The 25,623-nt window shown below is 39.4% G+C and overlaps 1 protein-coding gene across 1 annotated transcript in view; it reads left to right on the top strand.

Moving 5' to 3' along the window:
- Window positions 1-25,623, top strand: part of RFC1 (replication factor C subunit 1) — a 77,958-nt gene extending 52,335 nt beyond the window's left edge. Inside the window, exons 13-25 of the mRNA XM_065877248.1 lie at window positions 969-1,368; window positions 2,952-3,061; window positions 4,789-4,903; window positions 6,415-6,506; window positions 6,715-6,852; window positions 16,880-16,975; window positions 17,099-17,197; window positions 18,389-18,543; window positions 18,670-18,787; window positions 21,071-21,216; window positions 22,558-22,771; window positions 23,866-24,057; window positions 25,081-25,623. Of these exons, the coding sequence (XP_065733320.1) occupies window positions 969-1,368; window positions 2,952-3,061; window positions 4,789-4,903; window positions 6,415-6,506; window positions 6,715-6,852; window positions 16,880-16,975; window positions 17,099-17,197; window positions 18,389-18,543; window positions 18,670-18,787; window positions 21,071-21,216; window positions 22,558-22,771; window positions 23,866-24,057; window positions 25,081-25,158 (1,953 nt within the window). The 3' untranslated portion in view covers window positions 25,159-25,623. The remainder of the gene's footprint in view (window positions 1-968; window positions 1,369-2,951; window positions 3,062-4,788; window positions 4,904-6,414; window positions 6,507-6,714; window positions 6,853-16,879; window positions 16,976-17,098; window positions 17,198-18,388; window positions 18,544-18,669; window positions 18,788-21,070; window positions 21,217-22,557; window positions 22,772-23,865; window positions 24,058-25,080) is intronic.

Here is a 25,623-nt window from a genome sequence, read left to right on the forward strand (position 1 = left end):
CAAGACTGTGCAGCTGTCACCACTGTCTATTCCAGAACATTTTCATCACTCCCCACAGAAACGCTACACCCATTAGCAGTCACTCTTCATTCCCACCCCTGGCAACCACTACTCTACTTTCTGTCTATGGATTTGCCTGTTCTGGAAATTTTCTATAAAGGGAAACATGTAATATGTGGTCTTTTTTTCTGGCTTTTTTCACTTAGCATCGTGTTTTCAAGGTTCAGCTATGTTGAAGTATAAATCAGTGTTTCACTCCTTTTTATTGGTGATCAGTATTCCATTGTGTGGGTATACCACATTTTGTTTATTTGTTCATCTTTTGATGGCCATTTTGGGTCGTTTCCATTTTTTTGGCTATAAAATATAATTATTTGTATATATAAAATATAATAATGCTGCTATGAACATTTGTGTACGAGTTTTTGTGGAGAAATTAAATATTAACTAGTCAGAAAACAAATTCTTAATCCTTTACCTTTTTTTATTTTTTATTTTTTGCGGTACTCGGGCCTCTCACTGTGTGGCCTCTCCCGTTGTGGAGCACAGGCTCCGGACGCGCAGGCTCAGCGGCCATGGCTTACGGGCCCAGCCGCTCCGTGGCATGTGGGACCTTCCCGGACCGGGGCATGAACCCGTGTCCCCTGCATCGGCAGGCGGACTCTCAACCACTGCGCCACCAGGGAAGCCCCTTCACGTTTTTTTAAACTGATTTTATAATACTTATTACTTTCAAAAAACTAATATATTCTCATTTTTAAAATTGTATTTGGGTGCTTTTTGGTGTGCTGGTAATTTTTTTAAGGTTTGGAAGGTGGGGATTTCCACAAATAGCAGGGTCCATTGTGAAAAGACAGACCCAGGTTGGGTAGCTCATTTGGATATCTTAGATTGCCCTCTAGAGTACATTTAGAAGGATAGAAATTCTCTATATCTCATCAGGTTTCTTTTTTCCTCCAATTTTTAAGATGAAGAAAGAAAAATCCAAATTGGAAAGAACACCCCAAAAAAATGACCAAGGAAAAAGAAAAATTAGTCCAACTAAGAAGGAATCAGAATCTAAAAAGTGCAGACTGACTCCCAAAAAGCAAAGCTCTATAAAGTCAATAAAAAAGGAAACAAGTATGTTTCAGAGAGGCCTGGACTTCACGGAGCAGGTGGCTGAGGAAACAAATGGTGACAGCTGGTCTAGGAATTTGGCTGATGACAGCAGTGAAAACAAAGTGGAGAATTTGCTCTGGGTGGATAAATATAAGCCATCCTCGCTCAAGACCATAATTGGACAGCAAGGTGACCAGAGCTGTGCCAACAAACTCCTACGCTGGCTCCAAAACTGGCACAAGAGTCCATCCGAAGATAAGAAACACGGTGATTTTACAGCTTCATTCATTTTTCTGTGTGTCTGTCACCATGTCATTGCTCAGTGACACATGTGTTAGGAAGTGTAGTAGTTGGTTCATTGATCTCTCAGCAAGCATTTATTGAGAGCCTGCTCTGAGCCTAGGTGCTGTGCTAGACCCCGGCAATGCTATTGTGAACAAAACACAGTCCCCTTTAAGGCACTCCTGGTCAGTGAGGGAGACGTAGGTAAACCAGTAATTAAAATGTATTGTGCTAAGTACTGTTACAGGGTTAAGTATAGGGTCCTCAGGGGGTGGAAGTGTGTGGTCAGGGATTCCCATCCCTAGAGGAAGAGATATCTAAGCTAAGACCTGGAAACTAAGAAGGAGTTAGCTAAGTGAAGGGAGGGGAGTGTCGGGTGGGAGAGCATACATGTACCAAGGTCCGAGACATGTGAGAGCAAGACCCCTGAGAGGGCCAGAGAGGCTTGGGAGGAAAGGTGCAAATAAAAAGCTGAGGCAGCTTACTGAGTAGGCAGCCTGAGAATCCCAGTAGCATGTTTGCTTTTGGTAGGCACGGAAAATGAACAGTTGCAATATATATTTAATGTCCAAAGTGTTTATTATTGGAACTGAAGTTTCCAATCACAGATGTTAGTAGTGTTGTCTTGAGCTCCAGCCACAGCCCTGGGCGATACTGTGTGAGAAATAAGAAGGAAGAATTTAGTGAGCATCATAGTGAATTCCCAAAGCAATGACTGGGTTATTAATGTCTAGGTGGTCACTAGACATTGGCCAACAATGCCAGTTTATTTTATTTATAACAGATAATATAATTGTAATAATACAGGGTTAAACTTAAGCTGACCCCTTTTCTCTTTCCAGCACCAAATAAAAGGTGGTATAAGTGCTTTGTGTACCTAGAGAAGACTTTTTAAGGCTTCGGGTGAACTATAGTCCGTTTTCCCATGCCTGAAGTAGGTTTAACCATCTCTCTCTCAGTCCTTGTATATGAATTGAGAACCCATTATGTGCCAGGTCCCCATGTGATAAGGGGAGGAGTTGAGCTGGGCAGGAGAGTTGCAGATACAGCATTTTCAGTTCATTATTTTTGTGATCATGTAGGTGACTGTGCTTGTTAGTATTTACTGAGACATGCCAGGCTCTGTGCTCAGCATGTCCATCCTCACAGCATGCCCACTACACGCATTACTGTTGTTACCCTCATTTTACAAAGGAGGAAACAGACACAGAGGGGTTAAGTCACTTCTGAAGTTCTCCCAGCTGCTGGTGAGCGGTAGAGTTAGGATCAGAGCCCAGGTAGTGTGCTCCATGACCTGTGCTTTTGTAGGAAAGGAAACTCATAAGATTATTGTTTCAGATCAGATTTTTAAAGTTTTCGTGTTTTATTTTGAGTGGAGGTGAGATAGGGAGTAGAATTTCACTAAATGCTCTGGAAACTGTTGTTTATACTTTGTAAAAAATATTCTGCAAATTTCGAACTAAACTGGAGGTGCTTCTGATGCTAACTTTACGCAGTTATTCCTGCCATTCCTGCATTTCTGTTAGGTAGTAGAGATTAACATTCTGGAACTTCTTTTTTCCTAGCAGCAAAGTTTGGTAAATTTGCTGGCAAAGATGATGGCTCCAGTTTTAAAGCTGCATTGCTCTCAGGCCCTCCCGGTGTTGGCAAAACAACCACAGCTTCTCTGGTTTGTCAGGTGGGTATTCTGTCCTTACTTTTCTAAAATCAAACCTCTAGAATTTGCTTTGGTTCTGGGCATATTTGTCATTTTCATCCTTTTTTAAATATTGGTAATTATAATAATAGGTGATATTCACTTGTGTGCCAGACAGTGTGCAAATAAGCCCTTGGGTGTATAATCTTATAGATAATATGTCTTACAGACTCTTGTAGATACAGATATCTTATATACCCTTGTAGGAAGAATGCTGTGTACTCAATATAGGTACTGTTGCCATCCTCCTGTGACAAACGAAACAGGCTTATAGAGGAGGGTGGTGGCACAGTGTGAACCCAGGTAGTCTAACTCTTCACTGCTATGGGATCCTGCCTTTGCTCTTGTTGTCTCTACAGCTGCCATATCTCTGGACAATGAGAGGACGAGGCACTAGAGCCAAGCAGGGCTCATGTATCAGGATGCTATGAAACGATACGTGAAATAGTATCAGCATAATAAAATGAGAGGTTTTAAACTTACTTTAAATTTATTGCTGGATTGGGACTTCCCTGGTGGCGCAGTGGTTAAGACTCCATGCTCCCAATGCATGGGGCCCGGGTTCAATCCCTGGTCAGGTAAATAGATCCCACATACATGCTGCAACTAAAGAGTTCACATGCTGCAACTAAGGAGCCTGTGTGCTGCAACTAAGACCCGGTGCAACCCAATAAATAAATATATATATATATATATTTAAAAAATTTATTGCTGGGGCTTCCCTGGTGGCACAGTGGTTGGGAGTCCGCCTGCCGATGCAGGGGATGCGGGTTCGTGCCCCGGTCTGGGAAGATCCCACATGCCGCGGAGCGGCTGGGCTCGTGAGCCGTGGCCGCTGAGCCTGCGCATCCGGAGCCTGTGCTCCGCAATGGGAGAGGCCAGAATAGTGAGAGGCCCGTGTACCGCAAAAAAAAAAAAAAAAAAAAAATTATTGCTGGATTTCCCAACCCTCTGTTGGATAGGCTGGTGGTTCCGTTTAGTCTTTGTTGTATGGACCAGACCATAAATTTTTAGTTGGTGTAAGAACTATATATTTTCTACTCTATTATTCAACATTTAAAAAAACAAAAAATTTTTTCCCTAGTCTTTACAGTTGTGAAGATGGCTCTTTTTTCCCTTTATTATTGTCATTACTTTTTTGGGGAATTGAATTACGGTCTTTCATAATGCCTTATGATCAACATAATGATCAATTTTGGGAAATAAGTCCAAATTACTTTTCACAATTTGACAGGAAGATTGTGTATCGGGATAGTTTGACAAAGAATGATTTAGCTGTATAGTTTATCTTGAAGAGTAAATAATTACTTTTTGTTATCCTAATAAAGATTAATTCTAGATCTACTATTGAAATTTTAGGATGGTTATATTTAATTCTTTTGGGGACTTTAAGAAGCAAACTTCTTAAAATTGCTTGTGTTCAAATATACTCTTCCAGATTAGTGCTATGTGAGCTGAGGTTTGAAGACCAAACTTGTGTGTGTTTACATGTGTCTGGTATGTTATGTATATGATATTTTTAAAAAATCTCTTAGTAATGTGAGGCATATTATAGTTCATCTTATTGTCTGTTAGTATCCTACTTTATCTTTTCACCCATGGTTACTTATGTGACTTCTCTACCCTCTTTCTTTCTTAATTGCCTTGTTTTTGGGGGGTGAGTTATTAATTTGCATTGTGATAGTAATGGTGTCCAATATTTTGATTAGGAATTGGGATATAGCTACGTGGAACTGAATGCAAGTGACACTCGGAGTAAGAACAGTTTGAAGGAGATTGTTGCTGAATCGCTGAATAATACCAGCATCAAAGGCTTTTATTCAAGTACGTGGATTTTTAAACTGGCTTTTTTTGGTGGAGGGGAGAGGTTATGTAAGAAAAACAGTTAATTTCAATGTTCAGTAACCAGTATTGAACATTACTATGTGTCAGGCACCCTTCTAAGTCCTAGAGCTAATGAGAGAATAAGAAAAGCCTCTGACATAATTCTGATAGGACAGTAGTTAACTTTTTTTTTTTCTTTTTTTTTTTTGCGGTACGCGGGCCTCTCACTGCTGTGGCCTCTCCTGCTGCGGAGCACAGGCTCCGGACGCGCAGGCTCAGCGGCCATGGCTCACGGGCCCAGCCGCTCCGTGGCACGTGGGATCCTCCTGGACCGGGGCACAAACCCATGTCCTGTGCATTGGCAGGCGGACTCCCAACCACTGTGCCACCAGGGAAGCCAGTAGTTAACTTTTTTTTTTGGTCAGGTCTTAGTGGTTTCTGAGAATGTGATAAAAATGTATATGTGGACACATTTATGCAGATTTTAGAGGATTCAAAAGTAAATCCTGTGAAGAGAGAAAGTTGATAAATAATACAGTGCGATGAGAGAGGAGATAAAGGCTGTAAGTGAAGGAATGATTCTGTTTGAGACATTGGGGAAAACTACCAGTAAAAGGGTGACGTTTGTTCAAAGGGCCTTGAAAAATGAGAAAGAGAATAGTTTGTGGGTGGAAGAGGTTATTTCAGGCAAAGGTGGTAGAGGAGGAGAAAGGACATAGTGTGAAAGTGCCACTGTTTCAGGTTGTAGCTAGTGGTCTGGCATGGCCAGAGTTTATGTGGAAAACAAGATACCCAAATTACAGACTATACTGCATATTTAGAATCTACAGTATATTGCATGGTCACCTGAATGGTAGAAGATGATAAAAAGAATTTGCTCAGGAAATGTCACTCTTATACATGATTGGGGGGAGTATAAATCAGTACAGCTCTGGAGAGCAATCTGACAGTATTGCTCAAAGTTAAATTATACATACCCTTGAACCCAGAAAATCCAGTTCCTGGAATTTAGCAACCGTTATACTTGTATATATGCAAAATGACAGATATATGTAGGGGTATTCATTGCACACGATTCATAATAGCAAAAGATTGGAGGCATTTCATATTTTATCAGTGGAAAGTGGTTAATTATGATGTATGTGTAAAATGGAATATTTAAATAGCCTTTAATAAATAAGGTGTTCTGTATGTGCAGATAAGGAACAGATCACAAAAACATATTAAATGATAAAACCAAGGTGTATATTTTTATGTACACATGTTTTTAATATGTATAGAATGTCTCTTAAGGGATATACGTACAGGAGACTGTGCCCATTGTTTGCCTCTAGAAACTGCATATCCTAGGAGACAGAGGTGGGAAAGAATTTCTTTTCACTGCTTACTCTTGTGCCTCTTGAATTTCACGCCATGGACATGTGTTACATAGATACATTTTTAAAGCAGCCATGTTTGAACAATTGTGATTTTGTTTGTGTCCCGTCCCATTGCTTCTCAACGTGGGGCAGGTGGAGCAGCCCATTCAGTAGGCACGAAACATGCTCTCATCATGGATGAAGTAGATGGCATGGCCGGCAATGAGGACAGGGGAGGAATTCAGGTAATAAAATCACCGTATTTTTGAAGTTTTACTGTTGATTTTTATTTTTTAAAAAAAACATATATTTAAAGAACTAATTATCATGCTGTGATATTTACGGCAATTCAGGCATGTTGCTGAGGAGGTTTTAAAACCTAAAATACATACGTTGGGTGGTATTTTGTTGTTCTTTTATAAATTGTTTTTATGTTGCAAATTTTCCTTTCAGGAATTAATTGGCCTGATAAAACATACAAAAATTCCCATTATTTGTATGTGCAATGATAGAAATCATCCCAAGATTCGATCTTTGGTTCATTATTGTTTTGATCTTCGTTTTCAAAGACCTCGGGTTGAACAAATTAAGGTATGATAATTGGAATATTTTTCTCCATCACACTGTCCTATATATTTTTGGGTCAAATTTTTTTTTTTTCATTTCTAAATCTTGACAATATATTGTGTTGTCTAGGGTATGGGAAAGGGTATTTTCATATGTTAATGACAGATGTATAAATGAGTACAATTTGGGAAGGAACTATAGCTATTACAGTTTTAACATAAACGTAACTTTTGAACCAGTGCTTTAAGTTCTGAGCTTTATCACAGCATATACACAGAGAAAATATGATTTCTTTTTTGTTTTTTTATACTGCAGGTTCTTATTAGTCATCAATTTTATATACATGAGTGTATACATGTCAATCCCAATCGCCCAATTCAGCACACCACCATCCCCACCCCACTGCGGTTTTCCCCCCTTGGTGTCCATACGTTTGTCCTCTACATCTGTGTCTCAACTTCTGCTCTGCAAACTGGTTCATCTGTACCATTTTTCTAGGTTCCACATATGTGCATTAGTATACAATATTTGTTTTTCTCTTTCTGACTTAACTTCACTTTGTATGACAGTCTCTAGATCCATCCACGTCTCAACAAATGACTCAGTTTCGTTCCTTTTTAGGGCTGAGTAATATTCCATTGTACATATGTACCACAACTTGTTTATCCATTCGTCTTTCGATGGGCATTTAGGTTGCTTCCATGACCTGGCTATTGTAAATAGTGCTGCAGTGAACATTGGGGTGCATGTGTCTTTATGAATTATGGTTTTCTCTGGGTATATTCCCAGTAGTGGGATTGCTGGATCATATGGTAATTCTATTTTTAGTTTTTTAGGAACCTCCATACTGTTCTCCATAGTGGCTCTATCAATTTACATTCCCACCAACAGTGCAAGAGGGTTCCCTTTTCTGCACACCCTCTCCGGCATTTGTTTGTAGATTTTCTGATGATGCCCATTCTAACTGTTGTGAGGTAATAACCTCATTGTAGTTTTGATTTGCATTTCTCTAATGATTAGTGATGTTGAGCAGCTTTTCATGTGCTTCTTGGCCATCTGTAGGTCTTCTTTGGAGAAATGTCTTTTTAGGTCTTCTGCCCATTTTTGGATTGGGTTGTTTGTTTCTTTAATATTGAGCTGCATGAGCTGTTTATATATTTTGGAGATTAATCCTTTGTCGATTCATTTGCAAATATTTTCTCCCATTCTGAGGGTTGTCTCTTCGTCTTGTTTATGGTTTCCTTTGCTGTGCAAACGCTTTTAAGTTTCATTAGGTCCCATTTGTTTATTTTTTGTTTTTATTTCCATTACTGTAGGAGGTGGATCAAAAAAGATCTTGCTGTGATTTATGTTAGAGAGTGTTCTTCCTATGTTTTCCTCTAAAAGTTTTATAGTGTCTGGTCTTACATTTAGGTCTCGAATCCATTTTGAGTTTATTTTTGTGTATGGTGTTAGAGAGTGTTCTAATTTCATTCTTTTACATGTAGCTGTCCAGTTTTCCCAGCACCACTTATTGAAGAGACTGTCTTTTTTCCATTGTATATCTTTGCCTCCTTTGCATTGATTAGTTGACCATAGATGCATGGGTTTATCTCTGGGCTTTCTATCTTGTTCCATTGATCTGTGTTTCTGTTTTTGTGCCAGTACCATATTGTCGTGATTACTGTAGCTTTGTAGTATAGTCTGAAGTCAGGGAGTCTGATCCCTCCAGCTCCGTTTTTTTCCCTCAAGACTGCTTTGGCTATTTGGGATCTTTTGTGTCTCCATACAAATTTTAAGATGATTTGTTCTAGTTCTGTAAAAAGTGCCATTGGTAATTTGATAGGGATTGCATTGAATCTGTAGATTGCTTTGGGTAGTATAGTCATTTTCACAATACTGATTCTTCCAATCCAAGAACATGGTATATCTCTCCATCTGTTGGTATCATCTTTAATTTCTTTCATCAGTGTCTTATAGTTTTCTGCATGCAGGTCTTTTGTCTCCCTAGGTAGGTTTATTCCTAGGTATTTTATTCTTCTTGTTGCAGTGGTAAATGGGAGTGTTTCCATAATTTCTCTTTCAGATTTTTCATCATTAGTGTATAGGAATGCAAGAGATTTCTGTGCATTAATTTTGTATCCTGCAGCTTTACCAAATTTATTGATTAGCTCTAGTAGTTTTCTGGTGGCATTTTTAGGATTCTCTATGTATAGTATCATGTCATCTGCAAACAGTGACAGTTTTACTACTTCTTTTCCAATGTGTATTCCTTTTTTTTTCTTTTTCTTTTCTGATTGCCGTGGCTAGGACTTCCAAAACTATGTTGAATAATAGTGGTGAGAGTGGACATCCTTGTCTCGTTCCTGAGCTTAGAGGAAATGCTTTCACTTTTTCACCATTGAGAATGATGTTTGCTGTGGGTTTGTTGTATATGGCCTTTATTATGTTGAGGTAGGTTCCCTCTATGCCCACTTTCTGGAGAGTTTTTATCATAAATGGGTGTTGAATTTTGTCAAAAGCTTTTTCTGCATCTATTGAGATGATCATATGGTTTTTATTCTCCAGTTTGTTAATATGGTGTATCACACTGATTGATTTGTGTATATTGAAGAATGCTTGCATCCCTGGGATAAATCCCAGTTGATCATGGTGTATGATCCTTTTAATGTGTTGTTGTATTCTGTTTGCTAGTATTTTGTTGAGCATTTTTGCATCTATATTCTCTAGTGATATTGGTCTGTAATTTTCTTTTTTTGTAGTATCTTTGTCTGGTTTTGGTATCAGGGTGATGGTGGCCTCATAGAATGAGTTTGGGAGTGTTCCTTTGTCTGCAGTTTTTTGGAAGAGTTTGAGAAGGATGGGTGTTAGCTCTTCTCTAAGTGTTTGATAGAATTCACCTGTGAAGCCATCTGGTCCTGGACTTCTGTTTGTCAGAAGATTTTTAATCACAGTTTCAATTTCATTACTTGTGATTGGTCTGTTCATATTTTCTATTTCTTCCTGGTTCAGTCTTGGAAGGTTATACCTTTCTAAGAATTTGTCCATTTCTTCCAGGTTGTCCATTTTATTGGCATAGAGTTGCTTGTAGTAATCTCTCATCATCTTTTGTATTTCTGCAGTGTCAGTTGTTATTTCTCCTTTTTCATTTCTAATTCTATTGATTTGAGTCTTCTCCCTTTTTTTCTTGATGAGTCTGGCTAATGGTTTATCAATTTTGTTTATCTTCTCAAAGAACCAGCTTTTAGTTTTAATGATCTTTGCTATTGTTTCCTTCATTTCTTTTTCATTTATTTCTGATCTGATCTTTATGATTTCTTTCCTTCTGCTAACTTTGGGTTTTTTTGTTCTTCTTTCTCTAATTGCTTTAGGTGCAAGGTTAGGTTGTTTATTCGAGATATTTCCAGTTTCTTAAGGTAGGATTGTATTGCTATAAACTTCCCTCTTAGAACTGCTTTTGCTGCATCCCATAGGTTTTGGATCGTCATGTCTCCATTGTCATTTGTCTCTAGGTATTTTTTGATTTCCTCTTTGATTTCTTCAGTGATCACTTCGTTATTAAGTAGTGTATTGTTTAGCCTCCATGTGTTTGTATTTTTTACAGATCTTTTCCTGTAATTGATATCTAGTCTCAAAGCATTGTGGTCGGAAAAGATACTTGATACAATTTCAATTTTCTTAAATTTACCAAGGCTTGATTTCTGACCCAAGATATGATCTGTCCTGGAGAATGTTCCATGAGCACTTGAGGAAAATGTGTATTCTGTTGTTTTTGGATGGAATGTCCTATAAATATCACTTAAGTCCATCATGTATTATTTAAAGCTTGTGTTTCCTTATTTATTTTCATTTTGGATGATCTGTCCATTGGTGGAAGTGGGGTGTTAAAGTCCCCTTCTATGAATGTGTTACTATCGATTTCCCCTTTTATAGCTGTTAGTATTTGCCTTATATATTGAGGTGCTCCTATGTTGGGTGCATAAATATTTACAATTGTTATATCTTCTTCTTGGATCGATCCCTTGATCATTATGCAGTGTCCTTCTTTGTCTCTTCTAATGGTCTTTATTTTAAAGTCTGTTTTGTCTGATATGAGAGTTGCTACTCCAGACTTCATTTGGTTTCCATTTGCATGAAATATCTTTTTCCATCCCCTTACTTTCAGTCTGTATGTGTCTCTAGGTCTGAAGTGGGTCTCTTGTAGACAGCATATATATGGGTCTTGTTTTCGTATCCATTCAGCCAATCTGTGTCTTTTGGTGGGAGGATTTAGTCCATTTACATTTAAGGTAATTATCGATATGTATGTTCTTATTCCCATTTTCTTAATTGTTTTGGGTTCGTTAATGTAGGTCTTTTCCTTCTCTTGTGTTTCTTGCCTAAAGAAGTTCCTTTAGCCTTTGTTGTAAAGCTGGTTTGGTGGTGCAGAACTCTCAGCTTTTGCTTGTCTGTAAAGGTTTTGATTTCTCCATCAAATCTGAATGAGATCCTTGCTGGGTAGAGTAATCTTGGTTGCAGGTTTTTCTCCTTCATCACTTTAAATATGTCCTGCCAGTCCCTTCTGGCTTGCAGAGTTTCTGCTGAAAGATCAGCTGTTAACCTTATGGGGATTCCTTGTGTGTTATTTGTTGTTTTACCCTTGCTGCTTTTAATATGTTTTCTTTGTATTTAATTTTTGACAGTTTGATTAACATGTGTCTTGGCGTATTTCTCCTTGGATTTATCCTGTATGGGACGCTCTGTGCTTCCTGGGCTTGATTAACTATTTCCTTTCCCATATTAGGGAAGTTTTCAACTATAATCTCTTCAAATATTTTCTCAGTCCCTTTCTTTTTCTCTTCTTCTTCTGGAACCCCTATAATTCGAATGTTGGTGCGTTTAATGTTGTTCCAGAGGTCTCTGAGACTGTCCTCAGTTCTTTTCATTCCTTTCTCTTTATTCTGCTCTGCCGTAGTTATTTGCACTATTTTATCTTCTAGGTCACTTATCCGTTCTTCTGCCTCAGTTATTCTGCTATTGGTCCCATCTAGAGTATTTTTAATTTTATTTATTGTGCTGTTCATCGTTGTTTGTTTCATCTTTAGTTCTTCTAGGTCCTTGTTAAATGTTTCTTGCATTTTGTCTATTTCCAAGATTTTGGATCATCTTTACTATCATTATTCTGAATTATTTTTCAGGTAGACTGCCTATTTCCTCTTCATTTATTAGGTCTGGTGGGTTTTTATCTTGCTCCTTCATCTGTTGTGTGTTTTTCTGTCTTCTCATTTTGCTTATCTTACTGTGTTTGGGGTCTCCTTTTTGCAGGCTGCAGGTTCGTAGTTCCCGTTGTTTTTGGTGTCTGTCCCCAGTGGCTGAGGTTGGTTCAGTGGGCTGTGAAGGCTTCCTGGTGGAGGAGACTAGTGCCTGTGTTCTGGTGGATGAGGCTGGATCTTGTCTTTCTGGTGGGCAGGTCCACGTCTGGTGTCGTGTTTTGGGGTGTCTGTGGCCTTATTATGATTTTAGGCAGCCTCTCTGCTAATGGGTGGGGTTGTGTTCCTGTCTTGCTCGTTGTTTGGCATAGGGTGTCCAGCACTGTAGCTTTCTGGTCGTTGAGTGAAGCTGGGTGCTGTTGTTGAGATGGAGATCTCTGGGAGATTTTCGCCGTTTGATATTACGTGGAGCTGGGAGGTCTCTTGTGGACCAGTGTCCTGAAGTTGGCTCTCCCACCTCAGAGGCACAGCACTGACTCCTGGCTGCAGCACCAAGAGCCTTTCATCAACACGGTCTAGAATAAAAGGGAGGAAAAGTAGAAAGAAAGATACAAAAACAGAGAGAGAAAGAAAGAAAGGAAAGGAAAAGAAAGAAAGAAAGGAAAAGAAAGAAAGAAAGGAAGAAAGAAGGAAAGAGAAAGGGAGGGAGGGAGGAAGGAAGGAAGGAAGGAGGGAAGGAAGCAAAAAAAGAAAGGAAGAAAGAAGATAAAATAAAATAAAGTAAGATAAAATATAATAAAGTTATTAAAATAAAAAATAATTATTAAGAAAAAAATTTAAAAAAACAAAAAACAAAAAAAACTGGACGGATAGAACCCTAGGACAAATGCTGGAAGCAAAGCTATACAGACAAAAATCTCACACAGAGTATACACATACACACTCACAAAAAGAAGAAAAGGGGAAAAAATCATAAATCTCGCTCTCAAAGCCCACCTTCTCAATTTGGGATGATTTGTTGTCTATTCATGTATTCCACAGATGCAGGGTACATCAAGTTGATTGTGGTGCTTTAATCTGCTGCTTCTGAGGCTGCTGGGAGAGATTTCCCTTTCTCTTCTTTGTTCTCACAGCTCCCAGGGGCTCAGCTTTGGATTTGGCCCCGCCTCTGCGTGTAGGTCGCTGGAGGGCGTCTGTTCTTCGCTCAGACAGGACTGGGTTAAAGAGCAGCTGCTTCAGGGGCTCTGGCTCACTCAGTCCGGGGGGAGGGAGGGGTGCGGATGTGGGGCGAGACTGCATCGGCAGAGGCCAGCAGGACGTTGCACCAGCCTGAGGTGCGCTGTGCGTTTTCCCGGAGAAGTTGTTCCTGCATCCTGGGACCCTGGCAGTGGCGGGCTGCACAGGCTCCCTGGAAGGGAGGTGTGGAGAGTGACCTGTGCTCGCACAGCGGCTTCTTGGTGGCGGCAGCAGCAGCCTTAGGGTCTCATGCCCGTCTCTGGGGTCCGCACTGTTAGCCGTGGCTCACGCCCGTCTCTGGAGCTCCTTTAAGCAGCGCTCAGCGCTCTTAATCCCCTCTCCTTGCGCACCAGGAAACAAAGAGGTAAGAAAAAGTCTCTTGCCTCTTCGGCAGGTCCAGACATTTCCCCGGACTCCCTCCCAGCTAGCCGTGGTGCACTAACCCCCTGCAGGCTGTGTTCACGCCGCCAGCCCCAGTCCTCTCTCTGTGCTCCGACCGAAGCCCGAGCCTCAGCTCCCAGCCCCGCCTGCCCCGGTGGGTGAGCAGACAAGCCTCTCGGGCTGGCGAGTGCTGGTCGGCACCGATCCTCTCTGTGGGAATCTCCCCACTTTGCCCTCCGCACCCCTGTGGCTGTGCTCTCCTCCGTGGCTCCGAAGCTCCCGCCTTCCGACACCTGCAGTCTCCGCCCGCGAAGGGGCTTCCTAGTGTGTGGTAACTTTTCCTCCTTCACAGCTCCCTCCCACTGGTGCAGGTCCCGTCCCTATTCTTTTGTCTCTGTTTATTCTTTTTTCTTTTGCCCTACCCAGGTACCTGGGGAGTTTCTTGCCTTTTGGGAGGTCTGAGGTCTTCTGCCAGCGTTCAGTAGGTGTTCTGTAGGCATTGTTCCACGTGTAGATGTATTTCTGGTGTATCTGTGGGGAGGAAGGTGATCTGTGCGTCTTACTCTTCCGCCGTCTTCCCCGCGTCCATTTCTAATTTTATTGATTTGAGTCCTCTCCCTCTTTTTCTTGATGAGTCTGGCTAATGGTTTATCAATTTTGTTTATCTTCTCAAAGAACCAGCTTTTAGTTTTATTGATCTTTGCTATTGTTTTCCTTGTTTCTGTTTCATTTATTTCTGCTCTGATCTTTATGATTTCTTTCCTTCTGCTAACTTTGGGTTTTGTTTGTTCTTCTTTCTCTAGTTCCTTTAGGTGTAAGGTTAGATTGTTTATTTGAGATTTGTCTTGTTTCTTGAGGTAGGCTTGTATGGTTATAAACTTCCCTCTTAGAACTGCTTTTGCTGCATCCCAAAGGTTTTGGATCGTCGTGTTTTTATTGTCATTTTTCTGTAGGTATATTTTGATTTCCTCTTTGTTTTCTTCAGTGATCTCTTGGTTATTAATCTCATAGCGTTGTGGTCAGAAAAGATGCTTGATATGATTTCAATTTTCTTAAATTTACTGAGGCTTGATTTGTGACCCAAGATGTCAGCTAGCCTGGAGAATGTTCCATGCACAGTTGAGAAGAAAGTGTAGTCTGCTGTTTTTGGATGGAGTGTCCTATAAATATCAATTAAATCTATCTGGTCTATCTGGTCTAGTGTGTCTTTTAAAGCTTCTGTTTCCTTATTTATTTTCATTTTGGATGATCTGTCCATTGGTGTAAGTGAGGTGTTAAAGTCCCCCAGTATTATTGTGTTACTGTCGATTTCCTCTTTTATAGCTCTTAGCAGTTGCCTTATGTATTGACGTGCTCCTATGTTGGTTGCTTATATATTTATAATTTTTATATCTTCTTCTTGGATTGATCCCTTGATCATTATGTAGTGTCCTTATTTGTTTCTTGTCATGTTCTTTATTTTACAGTCTATGTTATCTGATATGAGTATTGCTACTCCAGCTTTCTTTTGATTTTCATTTGCACGGACTATCTTTTTCCATCCCCTCACTTTCAGTCTGAATGTGTCCCTAGGTCTGAAGTGGGTCTCTTGTAGACAGCATGTATATGGGTCTTGCTTTTGTATCCATTCAGCGAGCACGTGTCTTTTGGTTGGAGCATTTAATCCATTCACGTTTAAGGTAATTATCAATATGTATGTTCCTATTACCATTTTCTTAATTGTTTTGGGTTTGTCTTTCTAGGTCCTTCTCTTCTCTTGTGTTTCCCACTTAGAGAAGTTCCTTTAGCATTTGTTGTAGAGCTGGTTTGGTGGTGCTGAATTCTCTTAGGTTTTGCTTGTCTGTAAAGCTTTTGATTTCTCCATCGAATCTGAATGAGATCCTTGCTGGGTAGAGTAATCTTGGTTGTAGTTTCTTCCCTTTCATCACTTTAAGTATATCATGCCACTCCCTTTTGTCTTGTAGAGTTTCTGCTGAGAAATCAGCTGTTAACCTTATGGGAGTTCCCTTGTATGTTATTTGTTGTTTTTCCCTTGCTGCTTTCAATAATTTTTCTTTGTCTTTAATTTTTGCCAGTTTGATTACTATGTGTCTTCGCATGTTTTTCCTTGGGTTTATCCCGTATGGTATTTGCTGTGCTTCCTGGACTTGGGTGGCTATTTCCTTTTCCATGTTAGGGAAGTTTTCGACTATAATCTCTTCAAATATTTTCTCTGGTCCTTTCTGTCTCTCTTCTCCTTCTGGGACTCATATAATGCGAATGTTGTTGCATTTAATGTTGTCCCAGAGGTCTCTTAGGCTGTCTTAATTTCTTTTCATTCTTTTGTCTTTGTTCTGTTCCACAGCAGTTAATTCCGCCGTTCTGTCTTCCAGGTCACTTATCCGTTCTTCTGCCTCAGTTATTCTGCTATTGATTCCTTCTAGTGTAGGTTTTTGTTTTTTTGCGGTACGCGGGCCTCTCACTGTTGTGGCCTCTCCCATTGCGGAGCACAGGCTCCAGACGCGCAGGCTCAGTGGCCATGGCTTACGGGCCCAGCTGCTCCGCGGCATGTGGGATCTTTCCAGACCGGGGCACGAACCCGCATCTCCTGTGTCGGTAGGTGGACTCTCAACCACTGCGCCACCAGGGAAGCCCTCTAGTGTAATTTTCATTTCAGTTACTGTATTGTTCATCTCTGTTTGTTTGTTCTTTAATTCTTCTAGATCTTTGCTAAACATTTCTTGCATCTTCTCGATCTTTGCCTCTGTTCTTTTCCCAGGGTCCTGGATCATCTTCACTATCATTATTCTGAATTCTTTTTCCGGAAGGTTGCCTATGTCCACTTCATTTAGTTGTTTTTCTGGGGTATTATCTTGTTCCTTCATCTGGTATATAGCCCTCTGCCTTTTCATCTTGTCTATCTTTCTGTGAGTGAAAATATGATTTCTGGGATATATGAGGTTTGGGAAAGGTAATATCCAAGATCCACAACGGCTCTTCAGTTCCACAATTTTACAAGCTCCTAGAAGATTGGAAGTGTCGGCAGAACCTCATCATAAAGCGGAAATCTTTTCAGATGAAAGCTTTGTAGAAAAATGCCCCATAAGATCTCCAGTCTTCAAAAGCCTGGAGACTGAAACTTATAATATTCTTTGGGAAAGTGTCATTTTATTTTTTCCGTGTTTTCTGGGTCAGTTTTTAAAGGTACCTGATAAATATTTTTTAAAAATCTGATTATATGAATTTAAAAAAATGAGTGAAGATTCATTCCCCTTTGTCAATTTCAGGGTGCTATGATGTCTATTGCATTTAAAGAGGGTTTAAAGATTCCCCCTCCAGCTATGAATGAAATAATTTTGGGAGCCAATCAAGATATCAGACAGGTAAAATGAGATATATATTATATAACATTGATGATGATTTTGAATGGATGCCTTCAGTGTTTTGGGGATGGGGAGTGGCAGTATTTTCCTGTCTTAACAGTGTCTTACTTGTGATTCTTTCAGGTTTTACACAATCTGAGTATGTGGTGTGCACGAAGTAAAGCACTAACCTATGACCAGGCTAAGGCTGATTCTCTTAGAGCCAAAAAGGATATCAAATTGGTAAAATAAATTTCCACTTCTTAAGTGCCAAAGCACTGCTTTTCTTGTTAGTATTAATTTAATTGAAATAGTTATAGTTCCTTGAGACACCTGTGGAACCTATGGATATTTATAGTAAGAGATATAGACAGCTGCTAAAAGTGTTTCTAATTCAAATGAATGTTTCCTTACTGGACTGTCAATGTAATTGTAAATTTTGAGAAAGGGAAGTTTTATGCCTCAGTAGTTATGAAATGGCCTTTCTCGAGTCCCTTATATATGGATTTCATGTTTTGAATGGTTTTGGAACTGTTCAGAATAATCTTGTTTCAGTTGGCTTATAGTTTAAATGACCTCTCTGAAACTACAGGTGTGTATCAATTATCTCTGTGTTGTTTCACCTAGTCACCAGTCAGAATTTATTATTACAGTTAGAGCAATGACTAAACAGTATTTTTCCCCTCCCTTCCTCTTTTTAAAAAATCAGTAAACATTTTCAGAGCCATTTTAGGTTCACAGCAAAATCGAGATTGCCTGCATGTCCCCCTGTGTAATGTCCCCCACTGTCAACACCCACCACCAGAGCGGCACATTCGTTACAATTGATGACCTACACTGACACACCATTATCACCCACAGTCCATAGTTTACCATTAGGGTTTGCTCTTGGTGGTGTACATTCTGTGGGTTTTGACAAATATGTAGTGGCCTTTATCCACCATTGTAGTATCATACAGAATACATTCACTGCCCCCAAAATGCACTTTGCTTTGCCTGTTCATCCCTCCCTTCCCCCAGCCCCTGGTAACCACTAATCTTTTTACTGTCTCCATAGTTTCACCTTTTTCAGAATGTCATATAGCTGGAGTCGTATAGTATGTCATCTTTTCAGATTGACTTCTTTCACTTAGTAATATACGTTTAAGGTTTCTCCATATCTTTTCATGGCTTTGTAAGTCATTTCTTTTTATGTGGATATGTTTTCAGTTCACTTGGGTAAATTCCAAGGAGCGGAGTTGCTGGATGGTATGTTAAGAATATATTTAGTTTTGTAAGAAACTACCGATCTGTCTTCCAAAGTGACTGTACCATCTTGCACTCCTACCAGCAGTGAAAGAGAGTTTCTGTTTCTCCACATCTTAGCTAGCATTTAGTGTTGTTAGGGTTTTGGTTATTGGTCATTCTACTAGGTATGTCCCTCTTTCTTTTTAGGGCCCATTTGATGTTGCCCGGAAAGTGTTTGTAACTGGAGAGGAGACTGCTCATATGTCACTTGTGGACAAATTAGATCTCTTTTTTCATGATTATTCAATAGCACCCCTCTTTGTCCAGGAGAACTACATACATGTGAAGCCTGTAGCCGCAGGGTGAGTGTTCAGAGCTAATGAGGGGTAGAATTAGTACCCCTCCAAGCCCTACAAAGGCCAGATACCTGGGAGGGAGGGGTGTGGAGTGTGGACAGTGGTTTAATTCGGACTGGTTTATTCCTGCAGGGGTGACATGAAAAAGCACTTGACGCTTTTAAGCAGAGCAGCAGACAGCATATCTGATGGTGACCTAGTGGACCGTCAGATCCGGAATAAGCAAAACTGGAGTCTTCTGCCCACACAGGTAAGCATAGGGCTTTCCTTAAAGTGCAGACCCTGCTTTAGTTAGAACAAAATAGCTTTTAGCTCCTGTAATTATTTGAAATACCAGATAAACATTACGTCTCTTAATGGCAAAAAATATAATCTGTTATAAAGTACCTTGTGGTCACTATTATCTATTTCTTAATCTACTCTTATTTTTCAATGTTTTTAATGTAAATGGACATATGGAACTAGGAATGTCAGATTTTGGTCATAACTAAGATGTAAGTCAAAAGTTTCATTTGCTCTCTTTTACCTTAAGAATCCATTTCTTTTTTGTCATTCTTGGCTCTCCCAGATTGTTACTAAGTAGCTCATCCCTGAAGAAATGCAACCAGGGCAGGTTTGCAGCCATTTTTCTGATATATGAATTCTGATCTTCTTTATTCTTCCTTGCTACAGAGGCAGCTTTGTATTGGGTACTTTATTTAGGTTGATATCTTTTACTCAAAACAGGGTTTTGCAAACTTTCATAATTAAGACTGGTTATTTATTCTTGAGTTTTGCATATTTATGTAATATTGACCTAACAAGCAAGGGACTTCTGGAAGTCTACTCTTCTTTTAAAGATTCCTTTCTCTTATGTTTTAAAAGTGTTCATTTTTTTTTTGTACCTAATAATTATACCTATGAGAATTTATCCTGAATAAATAATGTTAAACACAGGAAGAGCTTAATGTGCAAAACTACTTCCTAAAGCAGGGGTCCCCAACCTTTTTGGCACCAGGGACCAGTTTCATGGAAGACAGTTTTTCCACGGATGGTAGCGGGGGGATGGTTTTGGGATGATTCAAGCACATTACATTTATTGTACACTTTATTTCTATTATTGTTACATTGTAATATATAATGGAATAATTATACAACTCACCATAATGCAGAATCAGTGGGAGCCCTGAGCTTGTTTTCCTGCAACTAGACAGTCCCATCTGGGGGTGATGGGACCGCCTCAGCTCCACCTCAGATCATCAGGCATTAGATTCTCATAAGGAGCACATAACCTAGATCCCTCACGTGCACAGTTCACAGTAGGGTTCACGCTCCCATGAGAATCTAATGCCACCACTGATCTGACAGGAGGTGGAGCTCAGGCAGTAATGCGAGCGATGGGGAGCGGCTGTCAATACAGATGAGGCTTCGCTCGCTTGCCCGCCGCTCACCTCCTGCTGTGCAGCCTGGTTCCTACCGATACCGGTGTGTGGCTCGGGGATTGGGGACCCCTGCCCTAAAGCATTAATTTTGATAGCAAGAAATGGGAGAAAATCTCCATGTTCAGCAATAGGAGTCTGATTAATTATGGTAAATCCTCTTGATGGAACATTATGCAGCCTTTAAAATTACTTGTAAAGATGATCTAATATAAAAAATACTTGAGAGAATATTATTAGAACAAAGCAGGACAAAGATCTATGTATAATTCCAACCTTTAAAAAAGTAAAAACCCTGGGACTTCTTTGGTGGTGCAGTGGTTAAGAATCCGCCTGCCAATGCAGGGGACATGGGTTCGAGCCCTGGTCCGAGAAGATACCACATGCCACGGAGCACCTAAGCCTGTTCACCACAACTACTGAGCCTGTGCTCTAGAGCCCATGAGCCACAATTACTGAGCCTGCATGCCACAACTACTGAAGCCTGCACACCTAGAGCCCATGCTCCACAACAAGAGAAGCTGCCGCAATGAGAAGCCCGTGCACTGCAGAGTAGCCCACACTTACCGTAACTAGAGAAAGCCCACAACGAAGACCTAACACAGCCAAAAATAAATAAATTTATATATAAAAAAAGGTAAAAACCCTGGATATAGACAATATCCAAGGATACCTTTAAAAAAAACTTTTCTCAAGTGTCCGTTTACTTAATTCTCTAATTATTAGATTTTCCATGCTTTGATCCACCTGGTTTATTGATATCTTATGTTGAAGACAATCATATTCCTCTTAAACAGTATTTTCTATAACACTGGCATTGTGAGGTTACTGGTGTATGTTGAGATCAGTTGGCTGAGGAGTCTGTGTTGGCTAGATGATCTGTGAGGGCCATAACATGTTTTGGACCAAGGCATTTACTGCAATTAATTGTTTTCTCAAGTTGAAGTTTCCCATACCAACAGATGAGGGAGAGAGGGAAGGGGGCTATCTTGGAATTAGGTACTGGGAGCAATGTTACTGCATTTTCCAGAGACTGCTTGGAAGCCAACAGCTGCTAAAGAAGCAACTTAACTCAGTACTGAATTTAACTTGTGGACTGCAATTAATTTTTTCAGGCCATTTATGCCAGTGTTCTTCCTGGAGAGTTAATGAGGGGATACATGACCCAGTTTCCTACCTTCCCAAGTTGGTTGGGGAAGCACTCATCTATGGGCAAACATGATCGTATTGTTCAGGACCTAGCTTTGCATATGAGTCTCAGGTAAGCGGGGTATTACTCTATGTGTGGCATTTTATCAGGGTAGTATATCTAGCCTTTAATAAGGATAGCATGAGTCACAAAGATTTGTGTTTTAGTTTTGATTTCATCACTAACTAGATAAGTGAACATGGATAAGTTCACGGCCCTGAGTTTTATTATCTGTAACTGGTATGACACTCGTTTTATTACTTAAAAGGATACTTTGGAGAATAAAGCCAGATGGTAGATGTGCCATAATGTTAAGATAAGTTTTAAAGCTATATAAATCTGAGGTAGTGCTATTATTTATTGTTATTGTGACTATGCCTATTACTAGTAGGCATACATAATATATTGGCCTCCAAATAAATTACTAGGAAAAAGGGAACTATTTAAATAAATGAACTAGTTTTCACCTCCTATCCTAATAGTAAACTGACCTAGTCATTTGGGACAGGGGGATACAGTTTAGCGTATTACAGAAGGTGGATACTCAGATGAATGAAAACCAATGTCCTTGGAGAAGTTTAAGGACGTTCAAAAATTCTTATTTGGTTAAATTTTTTACAGTTTAGAAACTTAGAAATGTGCTTGCATACAAATATTAAGTGAACTTTAGGGATTAATTTTTAACCATGAAGAACTACTTAAGCAATCTTATTTTCCTTTCTAGTCCCTGGAAAAAATATTAATATTAGTCTAACCTTAACTTTTGTTTAAAGCTGAACTGAGATGTTCCTTTCTTCTGTTTCTGTAGAATTCTTCTTCCTACTATGATCCCTCTTCATAGTTTATGGTGTGGGTCATTTTTTTGTCACCCCATGTTAGTTTTCTATTGCTGCTACAGCAAATTACCAAAACTTACTGGCTTAAAACAACATAAATTTATTCCCATCTTGAGATGGGAAGATTACCCTGGATTATCTGATGGGCCCAATGTAATCATAAGTGTTTTTACCAAAAAAAAAAAAAAAAAAGGAGTGGTGGAGGTAGGCAGCAGCATCAGTCAGAGAGATGTGAAGATGTTGTGCTCCCACTGCTTGCTTTGAACATGGACAAAGGGACCATGAGCTAAGAGATACAGGTGGCCTCTAGAAGCTTGAAAGGGCTCTTCTCCCCTGCTCTTCTCATTGCTCAAGCTGAAGGCCTGTCTTTCAGCTCCTTTCCTATTCCCTACCCACCACTTTTTCAAGGTGACGTATCACTTTGCCCTGGGGTGTGCCTCTTTGATGTTTCCACCATATTTGTGTAGATACATTGTGTAGATACATTAACATTATTAAAAGTGAATTAAACTCCAGCAAACTATGAGTTGGTCGTAGTTTGCCATGGATTACAGTGTATCTTTTGTTTTGGTTTAAGAACTTACTCCAGCAAAAGGACTGTAAACGTGGATTATCTGTCACATATAAGGGATGCACTTGTACAGCCCTTGACCTCACAAGGGATAGAAGGAGTACAGGATGTTGTTGCTCTTATGGACGCGTATTATTTGATGAAAGAAGACTTTGAGAATATCATGGAAATTAGCAGCTGGGGAGACAGACCTAGTCCCTTCTCCAAGCTGGATCCCAAGGTAAATTGTGTACCCCACTGGTTCTCCATCATTTTGTAATTACCGTGTACTAGGAGTACTTCAGAGATGTTTTAGATGCTTTTAAAAGTTTAATTTCTTTTCTTAAATGCTTTTTACTTACGGTCTGTGCTTTCCAAAGATACTATTTGAGTACAATATTAAGAGTAGACTTTGGGATTTGACTTTTATAATTTATAGTTTTATCTTTGCCTTATCCTGCATGGAAAAGCAAGGTGTGAAATCTGAGGAGCAAATGTAGATGTATTCCTTACAAGGATAGGCAGATGAGCCTGGGGAAGTAAAAGTGAGGTGGTGGGAATGCATTATGAAAAGAAGTGTTTACTGGCTGAGCATTTTTAGACTTTTTCTTAGTCTGCCTAATCTGTGTTTTAGTGTATTTATTACAGTTGGACAATCTATTATGTAATGATGTATCCCCTACTTTATATAGTGAACATGAAAAAACTAAAGTGACGTAACATGAGTTTGTGGTATCTAATATGTCACCCTTGTGCTTGTTTACTTGGTGCTGTTCTAGAAGACATGTTCTCTGTGGCTTGTCTTCTCTAGAATTTTGACCTGACTACGGGTATTACTATAGGTAAATTCTCACAAGAGACATTCGTTGTTAGAATTTGTGGACTAATTCTACAGTTAGGTTTAGAAGCTTGAGGTTAAGGCTTTTCAAGTTACTATTTTATGGTAATTAAAGGACAGCTTTAACTTGTACTTTATTATAAGCCTTTTTTGATTTATTGGTTCACTGACTAACTTTGCTTGTCACTTTGTAGAACTGCAGAGAACACTGAATAGACAAAAACTGATGACATAAAGTGACTTTTAAAAATCTGCCTCATGTTCCCAAATACTGATTCTTATTTTTTGAGTCATGGCTCTATTAAGAATGTCATGAAAAATATGGAACTTCTCCATAGGAAAATGCATATAGATATACTTACATGTACATGCATACATATTTTACAAACAATTTCAAGGGGCTCCTAGGGTCTCTCAGAGCCTCTAGGCCTACAGAGTTTAAAGGGGTTGTTTGGCAGTTAGAGTTTTAAAAACCTCCCTCTATTCCTTTTGTTTAGGTGAAAGCAGCCTTCACAAGAGCTTACAATAAGGAAGTCCACCTTATTCCGTATTCACTCCAGGCAGTAAAGACACACAGACACAGCACAGGCCCAGCGCTGGATGCTGAGTACAATGAAGAATTAAATGAAGATGACTCTCAATCTGATGAGAAGGACCAGGACACTTTGGAAACTGATGCTATGATCAAGGTAGTATTTTCATCTGCAAATAGGAAAAGCTATGATACTCCCTCAAAATAGCTTATCTTGTGTATAACTTGCCTTTTGAAATTATTCAGAGCCTGTTTAGCAAGTAACAGAGGAAGCTGAAAATACTTTTTGTTTTGTTCATCACAGTTCCGAGCGTGAAGAAGATGTAGATTTCATTTTTATAAACAGTCAACTTCTTATAACCGTGGAAGAGCCAGACAGCAAAAAAATAGGCCATCATATTGATGGTCATATGCTGTGTTAGAAAAAGGACTATTTTTTTTTTTATTTGCCATTGGCATGTGCTTTACCCACAGACACATATTCATAGCATAATCAAGAAAAGCATTTTTAATGAAACCATTTCTCCTTTCTGTTATTTATTTTTTGCTATAGCTGTTGAACTGCCCATAGAAGTTTCCCAGAGCAAAACATCCTCATCTTTTGCTAGGAAAGATTAAAATTATTTATGGTATCAGCCCCGTTTACCATTGGCTGAGGCAAAGGAGTCTAGTTTGTATCCTCTTCTGTCCTTAGTGTGTGTGTGTGTATCATTCTTGCTCCTCGATTCTGTTTTGTATGTGCAAGGGTGGGAATAGTGGCCTTCTCCAGTGTGGCTCTCTAGTCTTGTGTAGACATAAGAAGTCTACTCCCTCCCCTGCTCAAACTGAGTGTGTTTGGATCTCTAATCTGAAACTGAAAGAAAAGGAAATTCTTCATGAAAACATTACCATGTGTGTAAATTATATCTTGCTTATTTTGTCTTTCCTAAATATGTCGGTGTTCTGGGGAACATATCCTAGTTCTAGAGTCTAAATAGCTTTTCAGTAGTTCAAAGCTACAGCTAGCCAGTTGTTATTAGTAAGCTCATCGAGGGTAGCTGTAGTTCAAGATCTAGGTGTTTGCAACCTTTCTTCTTTATTAAGTTGCAGGTAAAGATTTGCTTTCTTGTAGAGATGAACTTACTTCATTTACTCATAAACACAGCTACTAACTATTTTGTGCATCTTTCCCTCCCAACAGAAAAAGACAAAATCTTCAAAGACTTCAAAATCAGAAAAAGAGTCCAGAAAAGGAAAAGGAAAAAGTTCAAAGAAATAAAACCATTTTTTACTGCTGACCGCTACTTTTTACTCAACCTGCTGACCAGTCTAGCTGGTCTTAGAGAATGCCTTGTTTTTCCAAAGGAACCATGTTTTAGTGTAATGGGGCAACCTCATGGTCCCATTACAAATAAACGGTGGTACAGCTAGAAGGATGTAAACAGTAGGCTGATGTACACCTCTTATAGAGGTTGATAGGACTGCTTGGGTCCTCCACTGTCCCCTGTCAATCTAATGAGATTGTACTTCAAGATGACTGTATATTCAGAATTAGAAACTACATGTGGGCTTTGGAGTCAGATTTTTAGTTAACAGTAATATGTCTGGGAACAGAGGTACTAAGGCGGCTTTTGTAGGCTTAAGAATTTATCCTAATGGCCATTATAGGACCAATGCCGATTTCTAAAAAAGAGGTAGGTAGTTACTATTATGTGGAGAAATTTTGTAAATAAAATACAAAACA

Source organism: Phocoena phocoena, chromosome 5 (genome assembly GCF_963924675.1).
Source record: "Phocoena phocoena chromosome 5, mPhoPho1.1, whole genome shotgun sequence".
Lineage (NCBI taxonomy): Eukaryota > Metazoa > Chordata > Mammalia > Artiodactyla > Phocoenidae > Phocoena > Phocoena phocoena.